At 32.2% G+C, this 24791-nt stretch overlaps 1 protein-coding gene across 8 annotated transcripts in view; it reads right to left on the reverse strand.

Annotated features, from left to right (window-relative positions):
• Positions 1-848: 848 nt before the first annotated feature.
• LOC106470579 (metallophosphoesterase domain-containing protein 1-like) overlaps positions 849-24791 on the reverse strand; it is a 37828-nt gene continuing 13885 nt past the window's right edge. For all 8 annotated transcript variants that reach the window (XM_022399187.1, XM_022399183.1, XM_022399185.1 and 5 more), the window contains 4 exons: positions 21520-21818; positions 16293-16503; positions 3960-4186; positions 849-1048 (listed from right to left, as the gene is read on the reverse strand). In XM_022399187.1, the coding sequence (XP_022254895.1) occupies positions 921-1048; positions 3960-4186; positions 16293-16503; positions 21520-21818 (865 nt within the window). In that variant the 3' untranslated portion in view covers positions 849-920. The remainder of the gene's footprint in view (positions 1049-3959; positions 4187-16292; positions 16504-21519; positions 21819-24791) is intronic.

The raw sequence follows: 24791 nt of genomic DNA on the forward strand, positions 1-24791 counted from the left end.
ACACTTGTGTTTCCACCCAGAATTTGAAATTTTTGTACATGTGGAAAACATATCATTAAAACATTATGCTGATGTTTATAAATTTCTTAGAATATAGCTTAAAAATATAGGTTTTTATAGGATCAATGATTTAAAAATACAGATTTTTATAATTTCTTTTTGCCAAATTTCTTTGGCAAAGAACTAATTTTCCAGCCTAAACCACTCATACAATCCCAATATTATTGGGACTAAAATTGATTTCTTAAGTTTTCCAAAGAATAATTATCAATTCATTTGGTTTTTCTTATTGGTTTTGATTAACCTGTACAGTGAAGTCCTATTTTTCACACATTTTTATGAAATAGAAATACATACATATATGGTTCATGTTGGTTATAAAATGTGTTTTTATATGTAATATTCACCAAAAATTTGGATCAATTTCAAACTTTTAATATATTTTATAGTTTCAGTGGAATACCTGTGATTAATTAAAACTCATGTTCATGTTAATGCATTTGACCTCTGACATAATGAAATCTATCTATTAATTGCACTTAAACTTGATGTTGCTATTAGTATATAGCCTAAAAATTTCAGTTTCACATTCTAGCTTTCTCTTATTTTCAATAAAACATTCTATTTACTATCTAACAAAGTTTTCCTAAGATATTAATGTGATATAATATGTGCATGTTAATTCTATGCATTAAATCAAAACTGTTTTATTTTATTTTTAAAATGGCTCTAAATTTCAACTTTCACAACATTTGTTGGCTACAAATAATTTGTATAATAATTGAATAATTTAAATAAAAGTATAACTTTCATAAATAATTTGATATTTGTTTACAGTGGAACTATATTTGGTAAAAGTTTCAAATAAAACTCAAATATTTTAATATTTCATGATAGTTGAACAATATTTGCCAAAAGTTTCAAATTTTACTGTGGCCTGGAGGTAGTGAAATATCAAATATAATGGGTGGATTGATGGGTATATAACTGGAGTTGCATGTTGAGCAGTTGACAAAGACTGTTTTATCATCTGTTGTGATGCCATATCCTGAAAAACAGATAAAGGGAATATATAAAAGAAAACTAAAATTGTTTCAAATTTTATACAATTCAATTATAAGGCATAAGCTTATAAAAAATCCTTCCATTTGTACAACTTCTCCCTTGTAGTTTGTAAACAATAAAAAATAGGCCCACAGTAAAGAAAAACAAAATTACAAAAAGAAGACTGGCTGCAGCTAAACTAATTTTAGTTAAAAGTTCATGTGTAAACAATAATATGCAGTGGTGCAGTGCTAAAGTTTTAGTGCAGAAACCCTGCTAAAATTTGTCAGATGTGCGACATCACCATCAAGGTAAAGATCTCACATTCAAAATGTAATTTGCATTTTTGCAAGTCCATTATTAATAACAAAAATATGATTAGCACTATTATTTGAGACTACTCACACTTGTACTAAATTGAAAACACACAGGTCAATTTTCTTTAAATTAAGCAGCAAGGAAAAAACAAAGGGATACAATATAAAAATTACTAAGATGAAAAGATATTTTAAAAACACATATCTTATTAATTTACTATATTTATAACTACACTACAATACTAGCAGCTGTGACTATTATAATGCTTTTCACACCTTTTGTCCTGCCATAATGAATAACATAAAAAACAATCCAACTTTGTGTTTGAATTTACACATTTTTAAAACTTGTCTTCATGAGTCTTAATAACCATGTGACATATTTTTAAAAAATCACCATTTTAATGCTCTTACACCTGCTCTTGAGCCAGAGCAGTCACATAGTGCCAACTTCTAAAAGGGTGAGTGACCATGTGTTTCTGGGTGGTCTGAGAGAGCTTTACAAGTGGACACAGGAGACCACAAAGAGCCAGGATGTTCTCTAACAATCTGAGTGTTTCATTTTGAAAGATAATTAGTTTGGATGTAAACTGAATAATAATTTATTTCCTATAAATATATTTTTAGTTTTTGAAGTGTTGGGACTCAGTTCCAATTTCAGGTGCAGGAGTAGTTCTTTGGTACTCTCCAACAGCACCAAACCCATAGGTACTTCATTACTTTTTAAAATTATTGATGTATACAATTAACATATGTATCAATAGTAAAATGTTTTTGTGAAATATAGTTTTATTTATTTTGGAGGAAATATATGTGTTGAAATAATTAATTCAGTTTTTTAAACAATTTTACTACCTAATCAAAATATGTATGTTTGTATAATTATATAATTAATTCATTTATGAGTTAAAGTTTATACAGAAGAAAATATTACAGTACCTTTCATGGAGTTGTCTGGTAACCTTAAATGGTATTACTTAATTTGTTATTCTTTTGAAATAAAATGTGATCCTTTTGACAGTTAAATGCAATTCCTATCTTTTACACTTTTTTTTATCAATTGTTACAAATTTTATTGTTTAGTGTAGTTTTTGAGAAGAAAAAAAACAACTTTAGTACCTTTCAAAAGATGGTGCAATAAATGCTTTTAAATAATATTTACAAGATTAACTGAATATGTAAACAGATGTAAACATTATATTCTTTTACCATTTATGAATGTATGAAAATTGAGGACCTAATGAATAACTTAATACTAATAAAAAAGTATGTTCTACACAAAAGTTAGGATTCAAAAACTTATCATGATATGAAAATATCAGTTGCTCACAGCCTAATTAAACAAACAATCCACAAAAGTTATAGGCTGTGTATTTTTATGACTTAAATTGATTTGTTTATATACTGTACAAAACACATTTTACTTTCTCCCATTGAAAATAATATAAAGTTAATCTAATTAAAAAATTTGGTAAGTTACAATTTCAAACTCTAAAGTACATCCTATGTTACACTGAGTCATGAAAATAAAAGTCAGTGGTTTCTGAAACAAAATATTTGACTTGTCAAACATAAGTTCTAACTCAGGTTGATGTGTTTCACATTATACTATCTATATAACTAATAAAATATCTGCAGTTCTTTTGTTGTCATTACTAAACAGTGTTTCTTTTTTCTTTTGTTATAAAATTAAAACAACCTTTTATTTGTAGCATCAACTCACTCTCCTCATTCATTATGATCTTGAACATGAAATGAGACACCACATTATATAATATTGAACTATACTTGAACAGTCTATGGACCTAGAATTATTCTATTCTTTAACATGCTGCCTTAACCTTCTTCTCGTAAAACTGATTCATTCAATGCTCACTCTCACATATTGACAACAAAATTTATAAGACATACAAGCCTGATAAAAATAATAATTCTACCTTTAATTCTATAACACAATTTTTTAAATCTTCTTAAATGCTTAAAATCAAAATAATATTCAATTTCTCTTTTATCAAATTGATGAACAACTGTATAGGTCAAAGTGACAGAGTTTCAACTTTAAGTTAGTAAGAATAAATGTATTTCACCATTTTCTTAATACTAAACTTCATATCTTTGAAAATTATTAATTTGGAAAATTGTTTCCTTCTACAGTTGTTATTGGGAAAACTTATTGATTAGTAATTCTGTGAACATGACAAGCTAAACATCGTACTAAATCTCTAGAAAATGATGTCATTAAACTGTCAAAATATGCATGAAGTCAAGTGTATGTAGGTGTGTTATGTACTCCTATATTAAACAGCCCCAATTTTCACACACAAGGGCAAACAAAAAAGTAATGTTGAATTTTACAGGTATCCATTACACAAGTAATTTTCACATTACTATGTTTACAATACATATATATACAAACTCTGAGAATTCTTCTTCTTGTGTAATTCAACATGTCTTAGGTGACTGTAAAATGGTGGTGCTTTTCTGTGTATTCCAAGAAAAATACAGAGAAAGTTTATGTCACAAATTTCTATAGAAGATTATCTTTTGGTACACAAATGAATATGTTATGCATTCAACATGTACATTTAATTACTGTACCTTCATGAATGTGGCCAAAAACATGATATTTGGGTTTCACACGATTTTGCACAGTGTTTAGAAGTTCTACACAGCCAGCATGCACACCTATTAGACAAAAATCACCATGACCAACAGGTGGAGAATGAGTGACAAGAACATCCACATCAGTTGGTATTTGATTCCACTTTTCCAAACATGCTTTTCCTCTGGGAAGATTGAAAGCTCCATATCTGAACAATGGTTGCCTGGAAAGTACGAGGAAATGTGAAACTGAAGCATAAATAAGGAGAGTTTAATGTACATATACACACACATGGTAAACTTAAAAATCAACTATAGTATCCAATAGCATTCAGCAGTTTTCAACATTAGTAACCAAATCTAAAAAGTGTGTACATCATATACATTACACATCCTTGTCCAAAAACTTAGTGCTTTGCTAAAATTTGGTAACATGGGTTAATTATGCTCAACGGTCATTTCTAATACAGAGTTAATACATTTTCTTCTGGTGCTATCTCAAGTTCAAACTATGTCTAGCTTGTTCAGTGCATCTTATAATTCAGATATCATTTTTTTATTTCTTGGGTCTTTCTTTCAGTCCTAATGGTAAACAATTCCTACCATTCATGAAAATTTACAAGCCTGGGTCTTGTAACAATATTAGAAACAAAATTAGAAAATAACAAAATTAGAAACAATAATACCAGTTATTAACTCACTAATGCCTTTTAGTTAAGAGGTTTATATGAAAAAACAACTTGCATTCAGTAGAAAAATAGTTTTCACAAATTTCAATTCATATAATTCTTTAGTAGAGTATATGACACTACTTAAGTTTGTATGCCCAATTTTCAACTTGCTTTTCATTCAGGTTTTACTTCAGACCTTAATATTTCGGTATTTGGTACCAAGATATAAATTTCTAAACATTACAAGTTGTCTTACTGTACATGTACCATTTTGGATAAGCAAAATCCAACTAAATTATGTTGTATTACAAGAAAAAATGCATTATGTGCTCCCTCCTGAACACATTAAAACAGCATTCTAACCCAAAAATAATATATATATATACACACATACACAATAGTAGTAGTTAGGGCAATCTTCCTTATGGGTAAAACTTACACATTACATTCCTCATTATCTGAAGCCTCTCTAGTCAGAGTAATGCTGTTAAACAGATAACTAATAAAATCCAGCTTTCTGAAAAAAATGTTATGTTAGATTATGAGCTTATCTTAAAAGTTAGAAAACACAATTTTTTAAATTCAAATTGACAGAAGAAAGGTAATTTATTATATATCAAAAGCACAACACATTTAAATATCAATTTTAAAAAACGACTGTTAAAAACTTTTCATTATCACTGTAATTATGGGATTATTTTATTTGTGCAAGTTTTTATTTTTTTCATACTTTTATGATGACTGACAAAAAAGTTCAAAGTCTGGATGTTATTTTGTTTCCTCAGTCTGTCTTTTTTCATAATCCAATAACAGTCCTTAATATACTTCAGCATTCTGGTTACATATTCTTAGACTATAAATGCTCTGAATTTATTAGACCCTCGCATGTAACGCTCAATGAGAAATAGAGTAGAAACACAGTAAAGAGCAATAACAAAATCTGAGTTAAAGACAGTGCAATTTAAATAGTTTTAAAATTAAAAGTGAAAACCACCAAGGTTCCTATACATTGTGTTGTTTTATACTAGACAACAAAAATTAGAGAGTCAAAAATAATAACAGAGGAATGTTAAATATCATCTACACACATACACAAGAATTTTAAAATATATATTTCTAAGACTTCATAAAACTTGCCATGAGTAATCACCTCTTTATATGCAACTCCCAGTCTACACATTTCCCCCTCTTTTGTTATCCAAAAGAATAAGGATATGCATTTAATGCTAAAGGTTGGCTTGTTCATCAAGAGGATTAATTTTTGAATGAAAGCAACAATTATTGTTGACTAAACACAACTGAAGATGAATGCATAATGCTCTTACTTGCTTTAGTCTTTTAAACCTCCATACACACACACATGTATATATCTACTTATACCCCAAAGGTTTAGAAGATTTATTTATACACCACTCCATTCTTATAACTATAAAATATATTTAATCTGTCAGGAAGAACATAACAGAAGTTGGTGGCTAAGAAAACCAACACAGGGAGGTTAAAGCAAGAATACTCTCATGAGAACTGATTTTATTAATTATTTACAACAGTTTAAATGCAATATATTACAAAGGAGAGTTTAAATTACTAGGATTTTCAACAAATATTTTGCAATATATAATGCAGCAACAAGTTTTCATTCCTTGATTTATTGACACAATTACTCTTTGAATTTTCAAATAATCTTTGAGAAAATTAAATGGACCAGACAATCATCAGCTTTTGAAAGATACTATATCATTTAGGCACATGAGAGTCCAACATTTAAATTTTACTGACAATAAAATGACAAACTCTACCAAATTTTGCCAATATGGCTGACTGAAGACAATAAATTAAAGTTTGTGATTAAGTTAATTCAAGATATATATATATGATCAAACAAAGTAAAATATATAAACAAATATAGTTAGTTACACAAATATCATATACAAGTGCATGATATTTGAACATAAGTAAACCACATAAATAATCTAACCTTACAAGTGCAGATCAGTCCTTCGAACTCTAATTTCTTCATCAAAACAGAAATATCTAGCTTGTCTTTACGGTTAACAGATGATAAACCACAATATCAAAATTCCTATGTATTGTCTTTTCAGTTTAAGGATAATTTTCCACAGTATCTAAATACCTGTCTTACAGTACTTTATAAGCAATTTTCTAATATTTAGTCTTGATTTTTTTTCTACTTTAAGATCATAGAAGCTTCATCAAGACTTTTGAATTGGTTACACATTAGTTACAAAGTACATTTAAAAAAATCAAACAAGTGTTATAACTAATCAAATTAGAGTCAATATTCAGTGACAAGGCTAAATTTTAAAATATTATACTATTATACTAGATTGACAACATGAATTATGTCTAATTAAGTTTACTGTATATAATATAGCATTTCATGACTACTACAAACTAAACTTCCATGTTCAGAACAAAACCAGATAGCTGCTATGAAAACATTATTATTAACCTTCGTTGTCATTGAAAAAGAAACATTGGTGCATTACCTACTAAAATTCTGTACTGCAAAAGCTAAAGTAGCAGAATGGAAGAAATAGGACTAATGAATGATTACCAACAAAATCCATCAAAAGCCTTAGAACTTAGGAATTGAAACACCCTAAAAATAACCAAATAGTTCAACTATACTTTCTCATGGGCTAACTACAGTCTTTGAGCTTATGTCAGTGTTGGGAAATATAGAACAAACGTTTCAGTTTTCTTTCTCACAAGCTGAACTGCCACTTGACAATAAACATATGCTTCGACCAAGTTAAACTAAGGACTTGGGACATGTTGCAAAATATTAGTAGTGAAATGCTAATGAATGATGAACATTGGACACACCTGTCTAAAACAACTAAAATTGTCTGCATATCATTGATAAAGGAAAGGATTCTCATATAAACTGATTCTAACCAGACGGATATATAAGTTTATGCAATTGTGTTCACGGATGTGAAATGTAATCTGGTTCCACTTAGTTGGAAAGATGTATATTCAAGATAGACTATACAGGATGAGAAACTGTTTACACGGGTAACCTTTCCTGTAACCTTTTACATTATTTAATTTCAAGTCCTTGGTCACTGGGCACCAATCACTAAAGGAAGATGAGTCCACTCTAATTGCTGGACCAATCAAAACAAAGTCTATCCCCATGAGTTTGAATGGATTATGCTGCAAAAACCATATAAAAAATGATGACTCTGGGCCAAAAGTGTGGCTGTCCCCATTATCAGGGTTGTTCCTGGCCTTGAGATTGCTCTAGGGGATTCCAGGTTAACTTAAGTTAGCATTTTCCTAAACTGAAAATGTATTTCCAGTAATACTTACCTCCACTGACGCTATAACTATAGCTATTTCTCAGTCTCCAGGGTTTCCACTCTTTGCCTAACTAAGCTTTGAAAATGCTTGCTCCAGTCTTTTATACCCCACTCGAATGCTCTTGGCACATTCTAATTTAAAAATTTCTCTACCAACTTAAATGCGCCCTCTATCTAGGTAATATATATAAGCACATCATTCAGATAATGTAATCACTTTTTCGAGACATAACCAGCTTTTAGTGGGGGAGGTAGGGCAGGAGAGTGTCAGCTGAGGTAAGTATTATTGAAAATACATTTTCAATTTAGGAAAATGTTAACTTCCAAAACATACTTACCTCCACTGACACTATAGCTAGAATCCCACTTTGAGATGGTGGAGAGGCCAGTGCCGGCATGAACCATACAGAAAGTGTCTGTATAGAACAGAAGTGTACCAGGATAAAGATGGTACAAGAGTGGGGTACCGCAATACATCCAGAACAGGTCTGCACTTCACCAGGGACTCGGTTCCTATATCAAAGGTGGAATAGAATACGAGTAATCGTCAGTATAGGCCAGCCCCAACCAGATAGCTGAGGGGTTGGAATTAAAGGGTCATGGTACCTATATCCCAAGTTGGTAGCTAGGGCTATTGGACTGCAATGTTATATAGACTTTTGATTGGATCTCAACCTGTAGCTATAGAGTGTTGCATTTCACTCCACCAGAATCACGATGAGAAAGTAAGCAACTCTGAAGTGGACAAACTTTCTCCTCCATCTGAAGAAGTTCAAAAGGCAACACCTCAGGCTTGGAATGACAGGGTCATGTATACCATACTCAACCAAAGGAACAGAACTCATCTAGTCTGGAATTATGAACATTCATCCTCACTCCACAACCAAGCGAGCAAGGAGTATTCCGCTTGCCCCTGGAATTATGGAGAGGATGTGGAACCTGTGCTCAACCAAGGACCTAGGATTGGACCACATCACATTCGGAATTATGAGGAGCCAGTGGGCCTCCTTCCATGAACAATATACAAAACAGACACTGATCAAAGAGAAGGGCCATACACCCCCCAACCGGATAGCTTCATGTTAAATCTGAACTGGAATTATGAGTAGGCTTCTGTGGAGGCTGGTGCCACTCCTACTGACTTCTGGGAAAAACATCCAAAGACCCTAGTAGGGGGGTCCCCAACCTCGCTCTCTTCTCCAAGAGTGGAGGAACACACACTCTAAAGGAAAAGCCTCTGTCCGCTACCCCAATGACTGGAAACTGGGGTGGTAAGGACTCCCAAGCTTCACCAGTAGAGTTGGGGTGGGGGTAATACGCATTGGGGAGTGCTGAGGAACAGTGCTCTGGAAACTGTGCAATAGGTGAAGCAAGATCCTTACATTTTTAAAAGCATGACCCCAATTTATTTGACCTGAAGATCAACAAGGACAGGCAGGATACCCTTTAGCTACTCATGATAGTCCATGAGTGGCAGTCCATAATAATGAGGTAATACCACCTAGTAGGTGCCTAAATGGTCTTATGGAACACTTCATTTTGGCAGAACCTGTTGAACCTGTAGTAATTATAATGAAAGCAGTTGCTAGTGCAGAATTAAAAAGAGAAAGTATACCTGCCTAGGCAACACTGGCCACAGTGAAAAAATAAAGGGACTCTGGAAAAAAAAAGAGTAAATGATTGAGGAAAATACCTCTGGCGAAAATCTAACAAATGTGGTGAAAATAGCTACAGGAGTTAGTCAAAAACCCTCAGAAGAGAAAACTGCCAGATCATGTAAGGAATGAATAAGGAAAGTATTAGGAGCAATCTACATACCAGATCACACAATGTCTTCAAGAGGGCAATTCAACCGGGTGGCTATTGATAGAGATATGACGAACCTGGTGAGATGTGACATGCAAAAGATTCCTCTCTTGTAACGATAATCCATTATAAGTGCTGTGAATCAATTTACGAAGACAACTCATTACAGCAATGAAATATAAGTAACAGGAAAAAGAAGTATTTCAAAAATAACAATCAATTCCTACTACCTAGAAATGAGTTAGTACGAGCTACATAACACTTGAGGGCCTTAAAAGGACATAACAAACAGTCAGGATTGGAGCGGTCATAAAGGTGAGAAATGGCTGGCAAATGGATTGGTGATAAGGATCTTTCCCCTTCCCTAACTGACAGAGTTTTAGACAGAAAGGACCTATTAGGGTAAAGCCGGACAAATGTGGAATGATAAAGACTCCAAAGCACAGGAACTGCAAAAATCTTCAACAGATGATGGCCATATAACAACAAAAAATACAATTTAGAGAAAGGTGAAACAAAGAACATGAAGCTAAGGGATCAAAAGGAGGATGATACAATGCATGTAAAACAACTGTAAAATCCCAATTTGGTAATTGAAAAGGTCATTTGGGTCGAAGAATACGAAGGGTTTTGAGTAGACCTGATAGTACTGAAGATTCCAAAACCTTCCAATATTTGGAATACCGAAATATAGAGGATAAGGATGCTTATATAAAGCAACTGTAAGTGAAGCAAGACCCCTCTCAAATACCCAAGTCATAAAATGGGATATGGTAGATACTTTAGGATGAAGAGGGTTGAAATTCGTTTTAAGACACCACTGACAGTAAGTATTCTATTTCCTTTGATAAATGGCTGTGGTTGGCCTATGGAGAGATTTAGTTATATTCAGATAAATCGTAGAAGTTAAACCCTTATGTTGGGCAAAGGACCCCATAACTTCCCAGTATCAAAACTAAGTTTCTGAGCACCTGAGTGGAGAATGTCTGATCAAGATTGTCTCAGAGACTGCCAATGTGGAAGAAGTAGAGGAGGATATACCTGCAGATACTGAAGAAGCAGAAACCATACTTGAACTATCCAATATGGTGCAACCAAGATAACTCAATAGGGAGTGGAGCAAACCTTAATCAGAAATCAGGGCAATAGCCAAATCAGGGGAAAGGCATACAGATGTAAATCTGTCCAGTCTTGACTGAACACAACTACTGCTAATGCTTGAGGATGAGATATTGGAGACCAAAACTGAGAACAAGTCCACTGAAAAACCTTGTGATGTATCATCCATTCTGTTGGAAAAATCTGGTTGGATTGAGACAAGTGATCTGCAATTAAACCAATCACTCCTGGAACACAACATGCTAAAAGACTGACATGATAGGAATGAGCTCAGTACAAAAAGTCCAAGGTATGAAAACAAGAACTCAAGAATGTGTGACTACTTGATGAGAAATCTGAGGTATCACCTTGGAATTGTTGGAACGTAACATGACACTTTTTTCCTTCAAGAGAGACAGACCTTGAGCCATTACCAAATGTACTGCAAGGAGTTTGAGAACATTGATATGGAGGGTAGACTCGACTTCCATCCAAGTACCCTGGAACTCCTGACCTTGAAGATAAGTTCCCCATCTCTGAAGAGATGCATCTGGGATCAAATGGATCTCGGGATGAGGTGGTGGAATGGGTACACCAACAATAGTGTTGTTCTGATCCAACCACCATTTGCAATCAACAGTGTTGCTCCTGAGTAATAGGAGAGGATGATACAAAAGATTGGAAAGCATGATTTATTGATCGTGCAATGATCACTGAAGGGACCTCATACGAACACATCCCAAAGGAATGAGAGGCTCATGGGATGCCCACATCCCAAATAGAGAGAGAACCATTTGTGCAGTAGAAGAAGGAGACATAAGTAAAAGCCTGACAGCTCTTTTCATGGTTTGAAGCCTGATATGGGTTGGTTGAGCATGACTTAAGAGTAATGAAAAACACACCCAGATGGATGAGATATTGCATTGGCGACAGAATAGTTTTCTCCAGTCTGATAAGGAAGACCGCTTTTGTGGCTTCTGAAAGAAGAATCTAAAAGTGTTCTTCTGCTATTTGACAGGATGGTGCCAGAAGAATCCAGTCCTCCATATAATGATGTGTGTACAGGTCCAAGGAATGTAGATGATGAGAAAAAGCTCGAACAACTCTGCAGAAAACATAAGGTGCTAATGCAAAACCAAAACGTAGATCCCTGTACTGCAGAACCTGACCCTTGTGCATAAACCTAAGAAACCTCCGGAAAATGTAATCTGGAAACACTTAGTTGGAAAGATGTTTATTCAAAACAGACTATACAGGATAAGAAACTGTATACTCAGATAACCTTTCCTCTAACTTTTTACATTATTTGACATCAAGTCCTTGGTCACTGGGCACCAATCACTAAAGGAAGATGAGTCCACTTTAATTGCTGGACCAATCACAACAAAGTCTATCCCCATGAGTTTGAATGGATTATGCTGCAAAACCATATAAAAATTGATGTCTCTGGACCAAAAGTGTGGTTGTCCTCGACAGCAGAGTTGTCCCCAACATCAGGGTTGTTCCTGGCTTCGAGGTTGCTCCAGAGGGTTCCAGACTTTCGAGTTGCTCCAGTTCTCTTAGCTAATTTCCAGAAATATACAGACAGAAAATAGCAGTTTAGTTATACGTACAAGACTTGCACTACACTAACTCCATGTAAGTTTTAATTGTTACTCTCCTTTCACTAATAATATTGTCAGGTGGAAATACGATATATGATGCAAAAGTCAATAAAGTTAAATAAGTAATGTTGATAAGGTTAGAAACATTATGGATCCAATAGAAGTTACTGAAAGTGTAAACATTTATATAATCGATGTTATTGTTTTTCATTCATTATAAGCCTTCATATCTTTATGTTAATAAATGTTAATAAAGTGTATATCTTTTGTGTAGAATTGTACTTGGTATCATTTATTCCTTTCTTTACTTGTAAATGTCCTCGAGTTAGTTGACTTGTGTACCCACTGGCTACTGTATACACTGGGTTTTTTAAATAAATATATTGTAATTGGTGTCTTGTCACCCCAAACAATGCTCTCTGCTCACTCGTTCCCACAATAGAGCAGCCTGTTACAGAATCTATTTGAGATAAAATGGTGAAGCTTCAAAAGTTGAAAATGTTTTGACCCAGATTACATAGTACAGGGCCTCCATTAGGAGTTAAAATTGACTTAGGGGAGAAAAAAAGATGTTAGCCACTTGTGAAGGAAAAAGAAGCGATTTGAGTGGAGTAAATAACAATATACACCTGTCTTTCAATGAAACAATAGTAAAAACAAGAACTTAAAAGATGCTTTACTGGGAAGAGGAATGAATAGTTTCATTATAATTATCAGGCCTCAATTAACTTAAAACTGAATTAGGAGACAAAATATAAAGTTGTCAGCCATTTGACAAGAAAGAAAAGTGATTACATTCAAATAAGTAAAGGTATACCTCTGTTCTTCAAACAAATTAAAAATGAATAGGAAATTAATTAAAAAGATGTTTTACTGAAAAGAAAAATGAATTAGCTTCAGTATAGATATCAGTTTATCAGATTAAACTAGTGTGGTATGAAAAGAAAACTTTTCTGTTCAAGAAGTTCCCTACAATTAGGACACACCTTAAGATTCCAGGAGCTACACTAATAAAAATTTTAGTAAATTGTGGAAAACACTTTCATTCAACTTCAAGTACAATTGACTAAAACATTTATAGAGCAGCACCCACCTTAATAAAAGTGACTTGTTAATTCATAGAAATCATGCTGATTTTAGTGAATATATATCATGTGGTGAAAGTAAGAATTCATGTCAGGGTTTGTCATGGTTAATCCCTAATGTGCATTCTTACTTCCATCTAATGAACTGTAAAGCTTGCTGTCAATGATGCCATTCTTGCATAGAAACCATTTCACACTAAAATAAAAAGGCTTACACTTGAAAAGTTTAAATAAAGTTTTAGTGTAATCATAAATAGGAGTTTATTTGTTGTTAAGTGCAAAGCTACACAATGGGTTATTTGTGTTCTGTCCACCATGAGTATCAAAACCCAATTTCTAGTATTATAAGCCTTCAGACTTACCACTGAGCCACTGGGGGCATAAAAAGGTGTAATAGCAAAAGTTTGCAAAAACTCCAGTTGTTTTAGTAACTGGTGTTGCCTAATGATATCAAGTAACAAACATGTGCAAATGAATACTGTAAGAGTTTAAAATTTGGCTCTGCATAGCCATTAAGTCAGTGTTTCTGAGTAGGAGTAGCCAGATGACCCCCACATCACAGATTTGGTCATTGCAACCACCATTATCTCTAGAAGGATGAAAAAATCTTGGTGTTTCTTGGTGCAGTTCTTCATAGTTCATAACAAAGATGATATGTGCACCACTCAGACACCCCGAGTACTAAACAGTTGACAAAGCAGACAGCTCGTGACCCCCCATGGAAACCTGCTCACAATCCCGAGGGGTTGTTTGAGATACACTGCATTAAATGTATTAAAGCAAATTTGAATCTAGAAAATGGATCTTTTCTTGCTGACTGAATATGAAATACATAGAAATGAAGTACTCAAAAAAGTGGAAAATACAATTACTATAATCTTTTTAATATAATCTAAAATAATAACATAATGCTATAAATCATTCAAGCTTTGGAATGTCTGAAGTCAAAATAAGTGAAATCTTAATAAAAGTTAAAATTTTCCTACACTTAAAATGTATTTCCAATTGATACCTCATCTCACATAATAGCTTTTCTTGACTTGTGCTGCCATCTATATATACACTATTTGCTCATCACTAGAGTTGATGCTCCTACATACTCTCACCTAACTTCTTGTGGCATAGCTGCACTGTAGCATGCAAAAGAGCAAGCAACAACCCTTCAACAACAGGAGTATGACACACCCTCCTACCACAGCTAAATCCCTCTATACTGTAAAGCACTTTCATTACTTTGAGATTACACACAAAAAATTCACCAGCAGTGGGGAGGACAGGTATAAATTGTGAACAGAGGTAAGTATCTTACAGAAATTATTTTCAATATAGGAAAAATTTAACTTCCAATATGATAACTTTCCCCATCTCACCTAATAGCTAGAATTCCACATTGAAACAGTGGAGAAATTGGTGCAAAAGTTACCAAGATGTAACCAGGTATACTCTTTGCTCATTACAAAGATACGTGTCACTAAAATGGACAGAAAAGATGTACATCCAATCTGTAATTGGACATGCCAAATGGTGTAAAGTGGCTAGAGTGCATCAGCTATATTTGGTGGGTCAACTCCAATTCAGAACCAGGCTGCATCAGTTATTTGTCTTCTGGCCAATGACAGGCAGAGGGTCCCAACCATCTTCACCTCAATACCAGGAAATGGAAGGGAAAACAACTTCTGTTCTGACAACCCAGGCAGGGCACATGTGCATACCCAGTACGCAAGTAATACCAGGCCTCCTGGGAACCCAACATTCAAGCTACATTAGGAAGGGGGTAAGCAAAAATAGCAGGTCAATTCCTGCCCAAAACCAGGTGGCATCGGAAATTTATTGTCCAGTCATGGTACGAAGAGGGTCCATGTGGATTTATGTTTAAGTACACCTTGACATTTGTCACAGAGCAGGAACCAAGAAAGGAGAAGATAAGTATACCAATGTGCTCATGAGTCTACTGATTCATCAAATACTAACTTCAACTATACCTCAGAGCTAACAAACTGAACATCAAGACACATGCAAATTATTTTGGGGACTTCTGGTACCCAAGTTTGTTTTGTATTTAAAAATGCAGTAAGTATCAGACACAAAGGTGCAATGTTATTCAAGTTCCATCAAAATTCTCTGTTTTGACAAGGAAGAAGCAAATTTATAAAGTATACATATGTGTGTTTTGTTACTGAAATCTCACAGTTAGCTCAAAGAAATAACCTACTAAATTCCTAGCTATATTATGGAGAGGTTCTTATACACATAAACCTTCATTTTTTTTACTTCATTCATTCTTACTGTCATTACATAAATATAGACTTCTTTATTTTAAGAAATGTTATGACATAATTCTTAAATGTTATTAGCTGCAAGAAAAACTACATTAAATACAATTTACTGGGGCAAATAATAATAATGGAATATAATAAATCTGTCATTATTATATGTAGCTGACTAATACATTTATTAAAAAATAACATTTTATTCCAGAATAATACTTTGACTTCAAAGCTACTTTTTACTGAATCAAGTTACACAATACATTACTGACAGACCAACAACATCATCTTTTATATTTAGAAAAAGCAAGAGAGGTGTAACTTCAGCAAGCAACAACATGACTACATTTCTTACTCCCACCCTCACATAGTAGGATCAAATTTCTTTAACATATACTTGCTTAGCCTTCGAAACAAACCAAACCCTTTTTAACTTCACATCATTAAAGTCTTGAGTAATAAATCCTTACCAAGGAGATCCATAAACTTTCAGTCCATGAATTTCAACTGCAGAATCCTCAAGGTAAATACAGTTAGTAAGCATATTCTGTGGCTTGTTATTTTTATATTTTGAACATTGGTTGTAGTCAAACTGAAGATTTCCAGTATCACACTTGGAAGGATCAAATATAAATTCATGGTTACCAGCAATAACTATCTTGTATGTGTGAGGTAGAGTCCCTAAATACATATAATTTGAGGTAATAAGTAAATAGATTATCAAAATAACAGACTCTATGTATTATGAATGATTATGTGCATTTAACTGTCTTCAAAGGAGGAGTAAAGAAAGATATAATTAGTTTATAATCTACAGTTCAAAGGAAGCTACTTCTTATTTCTTGCATAAAATTTAAATTGTCTTTTTAATTTTAACACACCATCATATTTGACGCAAAAAATAAAATAAGGTCTTCCTCTACATACTTAATCAGATAAAATATACTGACTGTAATGATCAGTAAGGTCTAAATTTCTAAACTATTTTACTTAGAATATAACTAGTGCAATAATTTGCTTTGAATACCTAAAAAAGAAGCTCCACAATGTATATTTATATGTCAATGTTTTAGTAAATATCTAAAATAATAACTGTTTTTTTTATATTTATAATCAGATAGCATACGATGGCTGTATGTTTTCTTACATTGAAAGCCCTAAAGGGATGCAAGTTATTTAAACCATTAAGATGTGTAGTCTCAAACACAAAATAAAGTTACAATTTATATCTGGTAACATAGCATCATTAAAAATAATAAATATCTCTGAGAAACAAGCAACAATATATTGTAGAATTATATACACAATACACAAAGTGTTAGCAAGGATCAGGGAAATAATCTGGTGGTTGATTTTTGCTACCAAAAATCAACTACTACATTGAAAGACCAACTGTTGAAACTAAAGTGAAGGTAAATGAGTTCTAACCTCATATTATTTTGTATAATTTGTTACACATTTATAATACAAGTTGTTTTGTTTTCTGTTTCTCTCATATCAATCAGTGCTTTATTTTTATTTTTCTCTTCTGTATTCTTCATTATATAGTGTGCTTTATACATTATATATACTATCACCTTTTTTTTTTGCTTTGTATTTCCATGTGCACAGATCTTCTGTGTGTTTAGCCTGATCAAATGTACAAAAGTTCTGTATAGGTTCTTCTGTGTTGTATGTAATATGTAATTAAAGCATAGTATAATAATTTTTTTGCATAAATTTTCCTCCTATAGAAGCTTAAGTTCTTAACCTTTAAAGATATGCAAGGTTGTATCTACATTAATCCTTTATGTGTGTACCATAATGTATAAAAATGCATAGAACTTCATCATTTTCTGTAAAAGAATTTGTGTAATTTTGCATTCAATTACGATTTGTTTTAACTTATTTCAGATTAGTAGAGGTCACCAATATCCTTTGATGTTTTCTTTCATAAAAGGGAAATACTTAACCAAATTGCATAAAATTTAAAACAAACTTACTAACTAGCATCTTGTTTTGGCTTAAAAAATTCATATCATTTGATTTAAATTTTCTATAATTTTTTATGTCAACTAATTAAAAATAAAAATTATTAGTACCTTTTTCAAAAAATAATAAAAATGCTTCCTCTATTTTTAGTCTTTAATTTTCTTAATGTTGTTCAGAAAGTTACATTTTATTTATACAGTGAAACACTGCTATAACACAATATTTAGGGTCCAAAAATGCTATCACATTAAATGCAGGGTTGGGATAAACTAGGAACTTCCCACATCTTGCCTCCTTACCCCTTCTTCTCATCTCCTACCCACCAAATATCCTGCCTGCTTCCACATTCTAACTTTTTTGTTGATATTTGTACTGCATGCTAAGTTTTAAAACTAATTATTGCTTAAAAAGTCCAACCCCTTAGTGTAGATAACTTTCTGGATGAAATACTCTTCTTATGACACTTATTCTTGAATCAGCAAAATATTATTGAAGGCAGTCAATATCATAGATGTTACATCTCTGCTTTTATGGTACAAAGCATAGAGTTTTCTTTACCTTAACACTTTCCATTTACAAGATGTAGATCCCATGATGCTCAAACTTCTCCTAAATATTTCAGTTAAATTTCTAATGAGAAAAGGCATAATGTGAAATAAACTGTTTACTTGGATTCACCCTTTATATATAGGCACTCAGAGTCCCATACCTCACAAAATATACATTTATCAGGAATCAATAGCAAGCATCATCTAAAAAATCTATTATGCCTGAAACATCATCATAGAGTTGTGACATAATAAAATAAGTTAAGATATGATTAAAGTTGTGATATGGTTAAAATTTCTTTATTTTATTTCTTTTTTCGGTTAGTCTAGATGAAAAGATAGATATGTATAAAACGTTTTTGAAGACAATAAAAGGCAGTAGTTGTGCAAAATCGTGGAGCAAAAAATGGGGGCCAAGTTATCAATATTCTACATACAAATCAATTTATATCTAATAGATATATTTTGATTGTCAATATCTATGTCCATTATTGACTAGCAAATGCAAAACTATCTAATGGAAGGGACAAAAGAAATGAGAAAAAACAACAACTGATAAGTGAGTTGATTGCAGATGAGTCTCCTATGATCTGTATAGAAATCTAATTTTGAATTTTTTGCATTTTTCTTTGTGAATTACACTAAGTAAATGCTACAAAATGACAAAATATCTATTACAAAAAGTTACTGAAACAGGGTAAAAATTATCCTTTTTGAAATTTGTAATGTGTATTTGACACCTGAAAGGGTTAATGAAAGGTTTATTATATACTCCTGAGGTTGGTTGTTTGGTGTTCATGGGTGCAAAGTAATAGGGCCATGTGCGCCAAACAACCAGTATAAAAACTAAAAGTAAAATACTATAAAAAGTCGAAATAAAACAGGCTAAAATCTAAACAGTAAACATTCTCCACCACCACCAATGACACCGTCCAATGTCCAGGGTAAACCCCAAGAAAAAAACATGTCTAAAAGTAGAACTTCTACTTCAGTCTTTGACAGTAAAATAAACACAGAAAATAAATGTGAAATGTTTAGCAGTTCAAACTCTGAAGAGAAATATTTTGATATTTTGTGACCAATAATAATAAAAAAGACCACTGGAGGGGAAGAAAGCATCCATCCCATCCAAGCCTTAAATTGTGTTTTTGAGAAATGTTACTAGTTAATGAGCTATGTTTGGGGAAATTATTAACATTACTATACACAAGGTTGAAACTTCCATGCTTTTTTAATCCCCCACCAACCCTCTGGCTCAATTGCTGTATGAAATCCAAAATGTGCTACATCATTAACAATTCAGGTATTTTGTAGAAATTAGGGTTCAACTTTGCCCCTTCCACAAGATTTTGCTGAAATGGTGCCTTGGCTGGTACACATAGTCAGATGTTATGATCACAGATTTTCATAATACAGCTTGTTGCAAGATGCTTTCTAAATGGCCCTGGTGCCTCAAGGTGATCCATATTCCTTTGTTTTCAAATAAATTAAGCCAAGGGATATATCCATTTCGGAGATTCTAAAACTACGATCTGATCATATCTTTTTCATACGAGTTTATGAATATTTTGCACTCAAAAAAAGTTATTACATACTTTTTCCAAAGCCAATATATTTTTGGTGGCATCACATTACCTATGAAATGCCATACAATGTCAAAATGTAGTTCTGATACATTCTGTTCCACCATGACTTTATACAGGCTGTGGTTGTCATGTGACTTGGTGACTTGTATATTCAAAATAGTTTTAATATAAGGTATTCAACCCTTTAAGAATATTACCCATATGGAGATAAGTTTACTATATGAACGGTATAATAAAACCTTAAATGTCCAAATTAAAGGTTACTATTATTAATTTCTAATCCAAATTCAGAAAAGTAATAATACGCTCATTCAACCAACCTCTCTTGGGCATTACATCTAATTGAATTTGATGAAATAATTCTTTTTAAGGATTCCTAATAAGTAAGGCTGTAAGAAAATATATGTAATCAGCTATTGTTGTAAAGTATTCTAACACTTAATGGGTTCTTTTGGATTATTTTAGAAAATAATGGCAAGTTCAATCTACACAATGATAACAAATATATTTATTTATTTATTCCCCATAATGTTTGCTAAAGTTATATTCACTCGTAGACCCAAGTTCAAATACGACATTTCAATAGAAATTCTGAGGCTAGTGGTACCTACAACTAACTCATTAGCATTGATCGATAAACAAACAAGTAACAGAATAACTCTTACTATTAACACCGAATAACTTTCAGACACTAACTAAACTTTTGTGGATGCTCATTAACTCTCATTAATCACTGATTATTCGTATCAAAATTGTACACTTATTACTACATACTCCAAAAATAAAACATTTTAAATATGGCTTACCACACTATACTTATTACCAGTTTGATTTTTAATTTTACTCTACATAAGGAGCTAATGCTAATCAGAAGTTAGTAATAATTACCAAAGGCCACGTACACATAAGAATGATGTCCAATAACCATGTATTTTAGCTAACACACACAGCCTTGATACGCGTTTCATCATCTTATCTTTGTCGGTATTCAGTTGTGTTGTGCACGACCTGTAAGGGTCACGTACTATTTAGACCTCCCTTCTTTATTGCTTTTGGCTTTCCTTATTTGTTTGTTGAATTTCGCATAAAGCTACTCGATGTTTATCTGCGCAAGCCATCACTAGCCAAGTCTTGGGCTACATTCATCAATGAATAATGGAGTTGATAGTCACATAATAACGGCCACACGACTGAAAAGGTAGGCATGTTCGGAGAGGGGGTTTAATCCAGTGACTCAGATTGAGAGTCAACGCTCGATGTGCCATGCCATGACAATGCTTTTTTGGCTCTGCCATCTCAACTTTCGAGAGTTGTATTAACACATCAATAAATTCAAAACGTAAGGATATGCGAATTTTTGTTCTTTTTCACTTCGCCTGGCATTAAAATTAACTTTTATGTTGCATAATGTTAATGAAGCATAAATACATGTGGAATAAATTATTTACCATGTACCAGACTTGAATTTCATACAATAACAAAAATTTCTCGATTTAACATAATCATGTAATTACTTCCCAATTTTCTATCTATGGCATTACACTTTTATACATTTTAAACGTATACTCTCTGAATAGCTGCGAAAAACTTACCCAAAAATTTGTTAAATTCCTTTACTTCGTCCACCATCCCGAATTTTGTAAAGTCTCCAGCATGAATGAATACATCACCAGAAGGAATAGGCCATTTCTTAAATGACGTGAAAGAATGTGTGTCAGACATGCATACAAAACGAACTTTGTTTGGGCTGACTGGAAAACTGAGTGGTATAGGCTGAACTTTTTGAACAACCTGGAATTTTCTCAGTTCTTTCCATGCCTTCGAAGGGTTTTTGGTAAAACGATGTATTTCAATATTGACCTCCTTTAAACTGTCATGGGACATTAGGACTCTAAAAATAAAACATTAATAAATAAATTAAGTGGTTTCTCATAAGAGCTATATGAACCAACAAATTTATTAAAGATATGGGAGTAGAGGGCAATATTTTAAGCTATATAAATTTACTAGAAAAATATCATTAGATTTTATGCAGAAACAAAATATCATAAACTTCGCAAACTTAAATGTCTTACTTTTTACTGGCTCTCTAGTGGCTCAGCAGCAAGTTTGATGGTATATAATGCTAAAAAGTTGGGTTTCACTTTGTTTATCTTTATGCTTAACAACAAACAAATAAACCTTACTCACTTTTAATTAATATCGATGAATGAGCTCTGATATAACATTCTTTTAACCATGATTTCATACACCCACTAAGTGTACGTTTCTGATTTCGTAATCTACTAGGATATCTGACTCACATTAGTCATTCGGTAGAAAACATCACGACTCTGATCGATTATCTGTATTGCTAGCTAGGAATGTAAACATATACAATTACCTACATAAAGTCAAGTGTACCTAGCAATTACAACACAAATCTGGATTCATACTAGTTGATAAATATGATTAAAACAACAATAAAATTTACCATTTTCAAGAGAATGCAAATTCCCATGACATAATTATAAAATTTGGTAAAAAAACCCAACATAAAATTATTATTTCCAATAATTGAATTACGTGTAATTATTGCTCAGAAAGTCTTATAGGTTACTTTACATAAGTAAGTTAGGTCTTAAACCAAAAAAAAAAGTATGTTTCAAATATTCATCAAACAAATCATGTCATGTCTAAATGATACCATTTATCATTAAAAAAAATTTCTTTAGAAAAAAGATTAAATTACAAACATGAAACTAGTATCTAGTCAGATGTAACTTCCATTTCATATCTACATTTATATTTTTGACTTATATGATACTGTTAAATGATTTATGTTCAAGTTCATAAAGTACCTAACACTTTATAAAAAATTATGGAAATCTGATTTAATTATTTCTTTGAACTATCTGTATAAGCCTGAAATACTGCATAATTTAAATAAGCATAATTTAAGTGTTTAAACTATAGTGTATACAGTTACTTATTACTTTGCAAAAACCTTTAAAATGATGTTTATGTATTTTTAATTATTATAAAAGTTTAAGTTATAGGTCATGAGTATAAATTTATATTTTTATGATTTATTTGGAATATTTTTTAACTGGCTGCTCCAATTCTTTTCTGTCATTTTTGTTCTTATAATAATCTACATTAATTCACTATGTGTTTGGGAAATTGGTTGCCAAGAAATTATTCCCACAGTTTTGTAGCTATCAGGAGGAAACTTAGCAGGTAGACTTAGGGAGGCCCTTATGAGTATTCTTATCTTATTGTTGTGTTACCACTACTAAGAGGGATAAGATGGAAGGCTAAAATGTGGCAAGAAGATCAACTAGGCATGACAGAGTAAAATTTCATGGTTGCTGAACCTGAATCTGGCATCAGATTTTGTGTTTTTGAAACCTTTGGATTCCCGAAACACTATTTTTGAAACTTGTAAATAAAGGAGACCAAACCTAGTACATCTGCTTAGGTAGTAAGATGTGTTATCCTAACATTTGTTTTTGAATACATTGCAAAACTTTAATTTTAAATATTAGAAATATCTATTAAAATAAAAAAATGCCAATTTCTGATGTTAAAAGTACTGAATTACTCAAATATTACAAACCGTACAAGAATGCCTATCTCAAATAGCATAAAGATTGAATTATTCTTATTTTTCAATATAAATGAATAAGTTACTTTAAATATATCTATTAATAAACCTTAAATGAAAATACAAGATTTGTACTTTCTTTTATTATGTGATTATGAAGGAGAAATTACAGTTCTTAATGACTTACTACAGCATTTCCCAAAGCCTGTGGCATGCCACCCTTTTGATTAGAGTAGAGTCAATAGTTCAATAATGCAAAATTAAGTATTTTAATATATTTTTATTAATGAAAATAATAAGTAATTACTACAACACAAATAGCATTTTAATGTGTATCACTATTATATCTCATCATTTAACTCACTCTTTCACTCATTTAAAAAAGAGGGGGGCACATAGGAAACTATATTTATTAAAGAGGGGGAATTGATGACAAAAGTTTGGAAAATGCTGACTTAAGGGATATCGTCATAATATACATTTTCCCATTGGTAGATATTTTGATTATCATTTTTCTTAGTTGTTAGTACTTCAGCATGAAAATACAAAATCCATAACTTTGTACCAATTGAAATAAATCAATGAAAAATGACAAGACCAACATCTTGTTTATAGCCAGCATTTTTATAAGGTTGATGCCAGCACTTAACTGTGTGTGTGTGTGTGTTTTCTTATAGCAAAGCCACATTGAGCTATCTGCTGTGTCCATCGAGGGGAATCGAACTCCTGATTTTAGTGTTGTAAAAACCAAATTAATAACTATGGAGAGTTCTCTAAATACAGATATAGATATAGTAAACATATTAAAATTTATCAATCAGGAATTGTTTTTAGGGTGAAAATGGAATTTATACCAAAAGACAGCCTTAATTTTTAAGTTTGTTCTATGCTTTATTTTTTATCTTTTGGTTTTGTTTTCATAAGTAGATGGCAATATACATTTTTAATGAACCAAAAGAACCTACTAACAAGAATTTTTCAAATTATCACAGAATATTTTCATTATCGCTTCAATTTATTATAATCGGCGAGAGGAGATACAAAATAAATATACCGTATTTTTCTGTGTATAAGACTCCCTTTTTTACCCCAAAATTTAATATCAAAATCTGCTTGCGTTCTATACACCGAAGGTATAAATAATATACATGTATATATATATATATATGATATACACAAGCCATGTGTAAATATATTTAAATAGGCATGCATAGTCTAGTTCAATTGAATGTGTTATTTATAACAATAGTAGTTTTGTTTTCTTTTAAAAGCACAACT

Source organism: Limulus polyphemus, unplaced genomic scaffold (genome assembly GCF_000517525.1).
Source record: "Limulus polyphemus unplaced genomic scaffold, Limulus_polyphemus-2.1.2 Scaffold4096, whole genome shotgun sequence".
Taxonomy (NCBI): Eukaryota; Metazoa; Arthropoda; class Merostomata; order Xiphosura; family Limulidae; genus Limulus; species Limulus polyphemus.